General features: G+C 38.8%; 1 protein-coding gene across 9 annotated transcripts in view; it reads right to left on the bottom strand.

Moving 5' to 3' along the window:
* Nucleotides 1-13,439, bottom strand: part of LOC129758136 (calcium-binding protein E63-1) — a 263,324-nt gene that overhangs the window by 53,106 nt on the left and 196,779 nt on the right. For all 9 annotated transcript variants that reach the window (XM_055755596.1, XM_055755597.1, XM_055755601.1 and 6 more), the window contains one exon: nt 952-1,095. In XM_055755596.1, the coding sequence (XP_055611571.1) occupies nt 952-1,095 (144 nt within the window). The remainder of the gene's footprint in view (nt 1-951; nt 1,096-13,439) is intronic.

The raw sequence follows: 13,439 nt of genomic DNA on the forward strand, positions 1-13,439 counted from the left end.
ATATATATATTTTTAGTTTGACATATCTTAGAAATAGTGAATCTATCCTCCGTAAACGTCGTTATATTTTTTTAAATGTGGGGAAAACACTTCCTTTTCATAAAATACTGCTTTATTTCCTGCAAAGTCCTGGAATATTTTCTGTATTTAATGAATAAGAGAAAGTGATGTGTTATTATTATTTTTTTTTTATTATAGGGTATGCGCCAGCTGCTATTCAGAAGCAGTTCAAACTTGACTCAAATCAAGTAAGACAGCCGTTCAGGAAGCACGCGACGTGCCTAGCGAGATATTGCATTAGTGCTTTTCATGCAATAAATACTTCGCGAGGTACCAGCAGTGATATCAATTGAATTTATTGTTTTTCAATGCCAAAAGGTATGCCCCCATTCAATACCTAGTCACTTTTTTTTTGTCTAATAAGATACGAAGTTACGATCTTCGACAAAGTTGCGGAAAATTTCTTCTAAAGAATTCATAAATCTCGGTTCGCTCGGTTCCACAAAAGAAACAAAAATTATGTTGATTTTTCAGTAAAAAAATTACAATTTTCCCATAAAAAGCAGTTCAAAATTACTCATGAAAACGTTTTTTAAAAAATCTGCAAAAAATCATGGATGAGTTTTGAACTAAAACGAAGCTTTTAAGACCCCAGGGTTTGAGAAATTTAAAAACGACCTCAAATCAACTCAGTCTAATGGACCTGCATTTTATGATGAGTTCCAATCAATTTAAGAAAAAAAATCGTGAAATAAATCCAATTTGAGCAAAGCTTCGCGGGTCGCACAAACATGCCTTATGGGCCAGATGCAGCCCACGGGCCGTCGTTTGATCCCTGTTCTAGAGTCTAAGTGCAATCTAAGCAAAGATGTGCGCCAGATTATTTGTGGCTTCTCTCTGTTAGGGACAATGTGTTTGAGAAAATTCCAAATGCTGGTTACCCAAACTTACCCGTCCGGCTGGCTTCCCGCAGCAGGTCGTCGATCAGCTCGTCGCGCACGTGGATTCCGAGATTCCGCAGCATGAACTGCAGCTCCTCCGGTGTCACGTGACCATCCTGGTCCCGATCCAACAAGTCAAATGCCGTCCGCAGATCTGCAACGATAAGGGGAGAGAGAGAGGAGGAAAAATATTAAAGAAAATGTCAAGTTTTTCATTCACAGCGAGTGAGCGTCTGAAATGGATTTTTGTTCTACAACACTGTGGCGAGATGGCTACCAAGTTGGGTATCGGAATGATTCTCTCGGTCAAAGCTGAAAAGACTTCCCCATCGACCATAAAACTTTCCCGATGGATGAATGGGAGAGGAACTCCGGGATGGAACGTGACCGATATTACTTTGGAAACCCCGGGAGCGAAATGTGCTCCCAAACTGGTGTCGTTATCCTCGTGCTCCTTTTGTGGGGGCAGAACATTCTGCGTTTTATTTCCAAAGTGAACAGAAACCGGATTTGATTTATTTCAAAGAAGATAAACTTATTTCAAAGCCAGCCAGTTCACGTGGCTTAAAAGCATATGCTATGCTATCTACTCGCTGCCGGTCTGTGGTGGAAGGAGAAATCAGAGGTGTGTTCAGTGGATTAAAAAAAAGTGCTTGAGAACTGCAGCAGCAGCTGGAAACCTAAAATTAATATTGTTGAACATGGCATTTTACGAGAAAAAGCGATAGTTTGGTTGAATTTCACCCAAAGCTAAGAACGTTGGGACAACTCGTTTCGCCGGCTAGAAGACAATTTAAAAACCCACACCACTGACACTCTCAATATATGTAATCTTCCTCAGACATACATACCAATAAAAGCCAGCCATTCAGTGGATAAAATAAGCCAATCTTGAGCCATCCGAAAAGCTTAACATTTTCCAACAAAGTGACAGACACACCTTCTTCCAAGTGTGTACTCAGGAGTAGATTAGCATATGAATTTCTGGTTCTGCTCCGAATAAATGGAAGCGAAAATAAAATCTTCAGCTTTCTAAGTGCAGTTCGCAGTTGGTGTCGGTCGCTTTTTCTAAATCCCCTACTTTTTTCCCACTTGAGCGGGAACGGATGTAAGGTAAATGGATCCCTCGAATTATCCTCCCTGCTGCGACATAGAGCCTTTCTCATACTTTGACTCAGGTTTCAAAAGTTTGTAGGGCAAAAAATTCCATAGTTTTATGTGGATCATCCAGATTTCAAGGATTATACAAGCGTGAAATCTGAAATAATTTCCACCACAAATCATTGAACTGGAAATGCTGTGAAGATATGTTTGCACAACAACAATAAAAAATGACTCCAGATAAAATATTTAATTAGGCTTTGTTTCCAATTCCATGATCGCTGGCGTGGCTAGGCAGAACGAGTTCTACTTCGCCAAAGGTTGTTACTTCGTGATTGATCGAGGCCATCAATTTTGTGCAATGGTGCTTGGAATTTACAATGCACAAGCTTCATGCTCTCCCTTTGAAAAAGATCAATAACGGCGCCGGACACGTCCTAGTAGTCAATGGGGGAAATAAGAAAGGATGTTAGTAGGATGTTTTCTAGGTTCAATCTACAATCTTTTGTCGCTGTATGTTTCAGAGACTAGCTCTGAAAAAATTAGACACAAACCCAAGTAACAATTTAAGTTTTATTCCAACCTTAACAGTCCGCTTAAGACTATTTCCTAAAGCTACTTTATAAGCCAAAGCGCATTCTACGCTATTAGCACAACTACTTTAAAGCTAACTTATGGACCATTTTGTTAACGTTCTTAAAGCTAATTCTATACGCTATGAGAAAACATCCAACAGAATAGTTTTATTCGACCTTATAGACATAGCCTTAAGAAACCTTTCAGAGCTCTTTTAAGACTGTCCACAGCTCCTTTAAAACTACGTCAAGGAATCTGATAGGAATTTTACTGTGGGAGCTGTGAAATTTGATAGATACTCTACTGTGGGAGCTTTCTGTTCCGTTTTTCTCGTGTTATCACTTCCTCTCCCAAACATTTGGTGATTGGTGATGATTGCATTTAAATTATTTTAAAAATATTTTCATTTTCATTTTTAATATGTCTAAGCATAAAACTTCCTGCAACCACAGATTTCTGGTGAAATATATACGAAATAGCATCAAAACATATGCGCGCCTCAAAGAAAATCAAGGTTGACACAATTTAAAGATTTTTTTTAAATTAAAAAATAATAATTTAAGTAACATTTAAATTTGCTCAAATTATGCAATTTTTGTTTTGCATTCAAATTCATTACCTATACAACAAATTGTACCGCAAACATTATCAAATTTGTTGAAAATGTCTAGTTTTTAGTATTATAATATTATTTCCAGCAAAATGGCGTCAGTAAATTCGATTCGATTTCACAATCAACATGGCGTTCAGTAAGTTAATGTTGAACATCTTAAGGCAGTTGTAAAACAGTTTTGAGATTGTTTTTTGCCAGTTTGCAAAATGTTGTAATAAAACAATTTCAACAAACAGTTTTAAAATGGTTTAAAAGAGACCTTGAATCAAAACTTCGTTTGACGTTTCTCTAAATGGAATACACGCTCATGATGGATTCATCTATTTTTGAGTAAGATAATTTTGTCGCAATAAATGAGATCATTTCGATTTGTTGCTTGGCAAAAGGCATTCAAGAAACTTTTCGTTTTGTTTCCTTTTGACTATGATTTGAGAATGGTCAATTACCTTTAAATAACAAGTAGGTATTGTTATCAAATAATCTCAGACTGTTTAGGAATAGATCATTTTCTGTAATCAAAAGCCTGGACTTAAAGCTTAATAATAACCCGTATAATTGAGGATTATAACCAAACGATTTCTTAAATCGACAAATGACGATTTGATGAAGCGCAATAACACGTTTAGCAAACGATTATAGAAACAGATAAATACATTTCCTGAATCGTGAATTCCGAAATAATTGTATTTTGAATATGTAGATAGGACATAGGTTATGTAACTGTTAAAAACTGTTAAAACAGTTGTATGGGAGAACTTTTCTGCAAACAATATGCTAACGATTTAGGTAACGATATTTTTAATAGTATGTAACAATGTTACATTGTAACATATAAAACTATAATGGTTATTGTTGCAATTGGAAGCGATAAAACGATTTTATAAAACGTGCATCGGATATTTTGCTTACGATAATCAAAACTACGTTACGCTTCAAATAAATCGTAATTTTCAATAGTCGGCCATTGCTAGTAGTCTTCATCCTGACTATTTATATGATCTGAAACTTGTTGAGGCTGATGAAAGTATAGAATGAGCATTTTCACTTGTAATGAAGCTCAATTTCTCCGTTTTTGCTGAGGAGAAGCCGGTGGCTGCAGTCTTCTAGAACTTTTCAAGAGTGGTTGATCCGGAAAGAGTTTTGTTAACTCTTGATTGGATGACGTAATTATAGATTAACTTCGCATTGAGAGACAGGGACGGATAAATAAAACAAGAACTTTATTCGGCATACTTGTAAATTAATTGTCTTATACATTTATTCTTATCAATTCTAAAAGAAACGTTCATTCACAGTGTGCTTTTATTCGAACCCTAAGTATTGAGCGAATATCGATTTGTGGTTGTTTTGAAATTTGAATGCGGATACAAAAAATTTGTTTTTAATTTTCAGATGAATTTAGCTGGGTTAATTTATATAATTTTGATAGCACGTTTTTCTCAATTTTGAGTGATAATCCTTTCAAAACAGGTTATGCTATCTCAAAAAGAGGTAAACAAGTTTAAGCGTGTATACGTTCTTCTCGATTATCAAATCATCTGTCACTTAGTTTTATCATGCCTACATCCAATGTTCCAATAAAAAAGTTTTTCAACTTGGCTTGAACGCTAGTTTTAAAAGCGCATTGAGCGCATTATTAAAACTGGTACCAAAGCTCTAATAAAAACAGGAAAATATGTGCTTTATTAAATCTTTAGCAATACTTTTGCAACATTATTACAACACTCTTAAGATAGTGTTTTATTCAAGCTTTAGCAAAACTTTCAGGGCTCTTTTAAAACACACGATAAATGATGCATTTCCTATGTTACAATAAAACCGTTTTAAAAATTGGATACCATCGAAATGTCTTCATAAAACAATATTAAAACTCAAAAAGCCAATTGGCTTGAGCTGTGTTACTTGGGAAAGGTAAGTCAAAATCACCAACTACGGAAACTGTCTATACGTCTGCAAATCTATATTCATGTATCCAAGGAAAGGGTTGTGTTAGTAGGGGAGGGGTTTTTTGGTTATGGTGTGATCGTTTTTCCTACACCTCCTATGCTCCTAGATATTTCCTAAGGAAACTACTTGCAGTACCGTTCATAATTGTATAGAAATTGGAAGCACGCACACTGTCACTTTGGCTTTGAACTTCCATAACTTTTTACTCTGATGATATTTTTCGATCAAATTTTCTGCGTAAGAAAGATTAACTGTCATATTATTATATCAGAAAGTTCTCTAAAGATTGTATGGCGTGAGATACAGTAACTCTACCAAAATCGGACTTTTTGGACTTCGACCATTAAAACTGCAATATCTCAGAAACTACCCAACGCTTTTGATTGGAATTTTCCAGAGTGATTGTTGAAATATAAAGTTAACATGTCTGATGTTTTTGAAAAGTTCTATAGATGGGATCAAAAGTTACGTGATGCACAATTTTTCAGGCATGAACCTAAAAATGCGATTTCTATAGGTCTTGAATTTCAAGCAAACAACTTTCTTTTTGAAACGCCCAACGTTTCGATAATTTTTGGTAGTCTTCCTCAAGGGTACTGGAATTTTATTAGTTTTAAAAATTACAATGAGCATTGTTAAGAGTCTGTTTTAAAGTGTGTAAACTCACTCCAACTCCAACGGTTGTTATTGTCAGATTTCGTTTTTCCAACGTTCAGGTGTCCAGCCTTCGCTGCTCTTCTGTGAATATATTTTCGTTATTTTAGAAAGTCCAGCTTCCAACCCCATCCACACAATAGATTCCATAACTCAAAATGAGAGTTACAGTGCATCGGATATTGGATGAGAAATTGTTTTTTTAAATCCCGATGTCTGCTGTCTACATGTCTGCTTGGATATTATATTCTCTCCCCTTATCGTTAGTTTTGTAATAAATATTCAGAAAACAAATGTTGTTTCATTTATTTTCCATCCAGTCAAGGATTTATTCTCGACTGCATGCAAATATTGAATGTTTCCACACTTTGGACAACTGTTCCGAGAACTCCCGTTTAACCGAGTCTCGGTGACTGTTCCCACAACTCGTGAACCCTGCATTATGTCTGAGGCACCTCCAGTCAAGATTTATCGTTCGACTGCATGGTTTTAAAAATATTTATACTTCGGGCAACTATTCCAAAATTTCCAGTTTCCTAGGACTCGGCAATAGATCCCACAATTCAAGAAACCGTGCTGTGTCTGAGGCATTTCCGACACCACTAACCAGAACTAAAAACTTCATCAAATATTGAAATTTTCATAGAAAGGAAACTGAATGTTTCTTCAAAAGAAATAAAACCAACTCACCATTGGCATCTTCAACCTCCAGCTTCATGTTATCAAACTAATAATAACCTTAAGTTGACAGAAGATTAACTGAATCGAAATACATGTCTACTTGGATACTAAGGCTATGAACATTTAGTATCCGGGCAGTTACAAACGTGTGTATTTAAAAAAAAAATTCATTTGATCGAAAAACTTTCTATGGATAAAATGAAGGTGTTAATATGACATTTGATGTAAAATATAAAAACAATTATCAATTATTTCAAGAAATACTCTTACTACTTCATAAATCTCTTTTTATCTTTGCACACTTTTTTCAAGTCATGTATTGATCTATTAGTTTTACCACAGACGCAAAACCTCTGCAAAATCATGATATTTTACACAAACTCACCTGGAAAAATCAATTTGAATCAGGTGGGAACCTTTTCATGAGTAGGCATCTCGAAGAATTTGATCTCTTAAATCCGGTTATAACATAAATTTCTTTGTCCATCAGAACACATCTGTCACATTGCGTAAAAATCGGTTGCACAGTTTGCGATCTATTGAACTGCTCACTACTAGTTATTTACATGGTGTCTACTAGTCAGGCACCACTTTTTGCCTGCCGGAAAAGGATTTATTGCATTATTTACGAGGTCTGCATTCAGTTATCCCCAATAACATTGGACTTTTTACCACATTTAACCTTCCCATGCCGTTCGGGTCAATATGACCCGAAGCGCACATTTAAAATCTCTTTATCATCATTCCAATATACTGAAGAACTAGGAATTTTGACAGACCAAGTATGTTCTATGAAAATAATGATCAAATTAACGTCAAAAAATTGAAATTTGAGTTTTGAAAATCGGTTCATTGGGAAATGAAATACAGCTAAGCAAAGCAAAAATTGGATAACGTTTTTTTGAAGTTAGATTTTTTTCTACCGGAAGATCTGAGATAGCGGTCAAAACTTTCATTGGACCCCAACATATCTATACACTGTCGGATAGATGGATTCTTGACGATTTCAAACATCAATGAAACACTTAAATACAGAAAAGCTGTTAAAAGTTATGAGCATTTTAAAAATAAAATTGATTTTTCGGACTTTTTACTTTCTGAACCAGTTTCTGATAACTTGGTAATACATATCGACTTTATTTTAAAATTTTGAGTAATAAGAACAAATTACCTACACAATGAATATAATATCATCAAAATCGATTAACATTTACAGCCAGGAGAACGAAATCAAACTACAACTCTAATTTCCCCGAAACGGATATTTTGCGAACGGCATGGGAAGGTTAAGATCAAGGGTTCCGCTCTGATGCTTGGTTTGAACTTCGTGAGCATCCTAGAGCCTTCTTAACCATTTGGTCAAAAAAAAAACCGAAAAAATCAACAGTTCGTGAGATTTCAAGTCGACAACGAAGAATTTTCGAAGCGCAAAATGCGTAAAAGGCGCAAATTTGTGCAACATTATTTTTACCATGTCTTTTTGCATCGTCAAACACACGTTAACTTTAAAATCTGGCAAAATAGACAAGATAGTCCTTTTCATAACCAACATAACGCTGCTAAAGTTTTGCATATCCGATGTCTATTTATGTAGCTATCACCGAAATGAAGTGTCCAGATACTAAATGATCATAGCTTTACATTCACTCATTAAATCAACAAAATTTTTTGGAATTTTAAATTATTTCATTACGATTTTTCATCTCTCAATTAAACATTTTTCATTAGGTGTGTGTAAGGCTGACGAATGGTAGATAATAGCGGAGATCGGGTACCCAACCCTGGAGGATGCTTTGGCCGCATGCGAACTGATATAGGGCGCTTCGAACGCGTCTGTTCTTCATGTCAGGGCCGGCGTGCCGAGTTCAACAACGTCCTAGTGGTGTTTGGCACCCAAAACAGCAACATTATGATGTTCTCCTGCAAGATAGTGAGGTTAGACCAGCAACGAATAATGAACAAGAAAAGACCAGTGGAAACCACATAATGCCAAAGTGACGATATAAGAACGTCCGCGGTGTATAGGTACGAGAGAGGTCCATTACGATAGCGATTGATAAAGACGAACTCATGACGGATGCATGTTCCCGTAGATGTGTCATATAATATGCACTGCGGTTCTCATATTCAGTTTGACCCACACAAGACCAATGTGAAAAAGGGACTAGCGATTGCAAACTTGGAACTTGGAACTACTGATCTGTAAATTTCATGGGCAGTACCCAGGTGCTTTCCAACGAATTCAAGAACCGAAAATTCGAGAGTTTAGCGCTACAGGAGGTATGTCGGACGATCTCGACAGTACGTGAGTTCCGAGATGGTCATACCATCTACTTGAGCTGCGGTAACACACACGAGCTCGGAACCCTGATATTTCTGTGATTTCGGCAACCTTGGCGTGAATACAACCGCTGCCCAGAATATGATATCAAGATTGTCATCGGGGATTTTGATGATCAGGTCGGTCAGGAGGAGGAATTCAAACCGAAAATTGGAAGGTTCAGCACGCACCAGCTGTCAAACGAAAATGGCCTAAGACTAATAGATTTCGCCACCTCCAAACGAATGGTCGTACGTAATACCTTTTTCCAGCACTGCCTCCCACACAAGAACACCTGGAGATCACAGTACCAAACAAAATCACCGATTGACCACGTTTTGATAGACAGCCGGCACGTCTCGGACATCATCGACGTCAGATTTTGTCGAGGCGCGCCAACAACGTGTCAGACCGTTATCTGGTGATGGTGAAGATGCGCCCAAAACTCTCCGTAGTGAACAACATGCGAAACCAACGACCGGGTCGGTTAAATATCGCACAGCTGAAGCAACCTGAGGTCGCGGCATACTACGCGCAATCTCTAGTACTAGAGCTGCCGGAAGAGGGCGAGCTTGACGAAGCCTCTCTCAAGGACTGTTGGGGAGGACGTCATCGGGCATGTGGAACGAACTCGACTGAACGACTGGTTCGACGAAGATTGTAAGAGGGTGATGGAAAAAGAGAACGGCGCGCGGGCAGCAGTAGTGCAAAGAAGCACCCGTCGAAATTTGGAAAATCACTGACAGTGGAAGAGGCAGCGAGTCCGAATTTTTCAGGAGAAAAGGAGGAAGAGGAGCTGGAGCAGCTGCATCGTTCCCAGAAACACGAAAGTTCTATCAAAAACTCAACATATCCCGCAAAGGCTACGTGCCACAAGGCAAAATGTGCCGGGATAAGGACGGGGGCATCCTGACGGACAATCGTGAGGTAAATCGTGAGGTAATCAAAAGTTGGAGCATCACTTCGATGAAGACCTGAACGGAGCACATGCAGGAGGTCAAGCCGCTGGGGAAAGATATATCGCCGGCGCGCGTAGCCCATGACGAGGTGGAACCTCCCAACGATGAGTGAAGTTAAGGAAGCCATTCGCCAGCTGAACAGCAACAAATCGACTAGGAAGGATGGCATGGCATCTGAACTCATCAAAATGGGCCCGGATAAGTTGGTCGATTGCCTTCACTGGTCCGGATGTGGGACATAGAACAGCTATCGGAGGAGTGGAAGGAGGGGGTAATATGCCCCATCTACAAGAAGGGCGACAAATTGGACTGTGACAAGCAAACAGATTCGTGGGGAATCATCAGGCCGGCCACATGGAGGGACGGTCCACGGCGGACCAGATCTTCACATTATGGCAAATCATCCAAAAATTCCGTGAACACCGAGTCCCTACGCACCATCTATTCATCGACTTCAAAGCCGCATACGACACGATCGACCGTAACGAGCTTTGGAAAATCATGGACAAGAACGGCTTTTCCGGGAAGCTGATTAGACTGATCAAGGCGACGATGGATGGAACGCAGTGCTGTGTGCGGATTTCGGGTGAATTGTCGAGTTCATTCGAATCGCGCAGGGGGCTTTGACAAGGTGATGGTCTATCCTGCATGATGTTCAACGTGGCGCTAGAAGGTGTTATTCGACGAGCGGTGGGCGCAATGCGGGGCACGATTTTCATCAGATCCAGTCAACTTATCTGCTTTGCCGATGCCATTGATATAGTCGGCAGTGCGGCGGTGGAGGAGATCTACCGTAAACTGAAACGTGAAGCAGGAAGGATTGGGTTGAAGATTAATACGTCCAAGACGAAGTATTTATATGCTGGCCTGCGGATCCGAGACCGACCGAACCCGCTTGTACAGTAATAACATGATCGATGGCGACGAGCTGGAGATAGTCGAAGACTTGGTCTATCTCGGCTTACTGGACCGCAGCCCAGCCAGCATGACACCAGCCGTAAGATCCGGCGACGAATGATCAGCGTAAGTCGTGCCTATTGCTATCGAGAATACTTAGCCCTCGCATGAACCTGTAACAGGTACACGAAGCTCATTAGACCGGTTGTCGAGACGTGGATATTGCAAGAGAAGAACTTGCGCACACTCGGAGTATTCGAGCGACGAGTGTTAAGAACCATCTTTAGCGGCGTGCAGGAGAATGGAGTGTGGAGGTGAATGATGAGCCACGAGCTCGCGCGACTCTACGGCGAACCCAGTATCCAGAAGTGGTGAAGGCTGGACGGATACGCTGGGCAGGACGTGTTGCAAGAATGACTGTCTTGCAAAACAGGTGTTCGCTGGGAATCCGATAGAACGAGACGAGCAAGCGATAGGAACGAGACGAGAAATTATGGACCATATTACATAAGACAAGTCGCGAGTCATTTTACTCGAGTGAGCCATTTTGGTATTACAGAAGTCGAGTCGAGTAGAATTTCAGTCGAGTAGCTCGACTGAGTCGACTGCTCGAAAGTTCGTGACTCAGCTGTCACGATTTTCTGAGCCAAGTTTGCTTTGATCCGGTTTTTTTTAATTCGATCAGTTTCACTTGACTACCGTAATACGACAGTGACTGGAGTTGAGTCGAGTTACTCGACTCGTTTTATGTAATAGGGCCCTATGTAGAGTAAAAATCTATACTCTTCTCAAATTTTGATTCGACTATAGGAATGAAACAGAAATGAGCTTCGAGGATTTGCCGCGTTGGAAAGTCACTTTGCATAATCAAATTGTTCGCCCAAATTCGGGGAGTGTCAAACTGAGAGAGACAGCTGGGGGATTGAAAGAAGTACAAAAAAATAATACCTCCTATATTCGTGAAGCCGGAGTGAAAATAATACAAAATACTGCTGAGGGACTCTCGAATTGAAAGCCAATTCTGTTGCCATCCCCGGGTCTCAGTGTGGTGAATTTCGGTTATTTTTTTCATTTCCTTAGCCGCTTATTTTTCCTTAAATCGGGAAAAACGGAACCCCACTCAGCAGGAGCAGCAAGCAAATGCACGCACCATTTGGCAAGTTTACGATGCTGATTGGATTGGGATTATCGGGGTTTGATTTGGGATCCCTTCCTCTCTCTCGGCTGCCGCCGTTTGTGGGTGTTAAATTTCAAGCACGGAAATTTCCTTCCACATTAAATGATAATGTGATACTTTCGTTCGAAGAGAAATTTCTTTTTATCCCTGTGCGGCCACTGATTCGTTTTAAATTGTGCAGCTGACAAATTGAATCAGTTTTGAAAGTGCTAAGCTCGTAATCGGTCGGCTTGGACTTAAAAAATTGAGTCTTTGTTAAGTCTTCAGGATAGTATAGTTTAAGGAGTTTTTTTTAAGTATCATATGAAATGACAATCTAATATGCTTCGTTTAAATAAACTTGAATTCGAAGGTATTTTTTAAGAGTACACTAGCTCGCAATTTTTTTCATGAAGGTTATTGAAAATTGATTGACTTTTTTTTAAATCCAATTCACAAATAATTATTTTACCACAAAACACTATCAAACATGAAAGAGCAACAGCTGACAGCTGTTGACAATCCATGGCTCCTGGCAGTATGTCAGTGAGGTCATTGCTACCGTACAAAGTTCATTAAAAAATGAAAACAAAAACAAACTATAGATACAAACGCCACTATACTCAAACGTTCCGATCCCATCCAAGTGTAAACAATTCGGTTGATTAATCGCCGTTAATTATATCGACTAATTTTTCTCTCTCTTTGGTACTCTGTGTTTGTTTTGTTGTTTTGATAAACAAACATCCGAGCGCTCGACTATTGGACGGTCAGACATGGGCTTGATCGGGTAGAGAAAATGGAAAACGGGCAGAAGCTTTGAAAATTGTAATCGACTCCATCCCAGTTCGGAGCGGTAGATGGATCAAGAAAATTGTGACGAGAAACCACATCAAAGAAGACGACAACAGCGATGACGGTTTGTTGTTATTCTTCCATCCATCAGACACTTGTTTATCTTTTTATTTGTGAAATCGATATGTTTTGAAGAAAACCTACCATTGGAAACTTCTGTAGAGAAACTTTTTCTGATCTTTTGCAGTTGTCATCTTGACGGAAACATAAAAGTTCAGAGAAATAAATTATCAAAATAAAAAGTTTCAAAATCCAATCCAATCCAAAACTCAACATTCTAACAAAACTGAATCAATTTTGACAATTTTTGTTTCTTTTGAAATTTTGATAATTTTGACAATTTTGACAATTTTGACAATTTTGACAGTTTTGACAATTTTGACAATTTTGACAATTTTGACAATTTTGACAATTTTGACAATTTTGACAATTTTGACAATTTTGAAGACAAATGGATTCTTTCGTTCTCAATTTTATTTCATTACTTGAATTCGAATCTTTGAAGATATAATTTTAGTTCAATTCTGTTAAGTTTATTTCTTTCTTTTTTTCTGCAATTTTCAGCAGATACTTAGCAGTGGATTTTTGTCTGGATCATGTCGCCTAATCCTTTCCGTAAGCCACTCATTATTCCGCTAACAGCATCATCATTTCAGATAAAATCGCCCCCAAAAAGACCGCTCAACAGGATGAAGTGATAATAAATAACACGCCGACAACAAGTTCGAGGATGGTGGAG

Source organism: Uranotaenia lowii, chromosome 3 (genome assembly GCF_029784155.1).
Source record: "Uranotaenia lowii strain MFRU-FL chromosome 3, ASM2978415v1, whole genome shotgun sequence".
NCBI lineage: Eukaryota > Metazoa > Arthropoda > Insecta > Diptera > Culicidae > Uranotaenia > Uranotaenia lowii.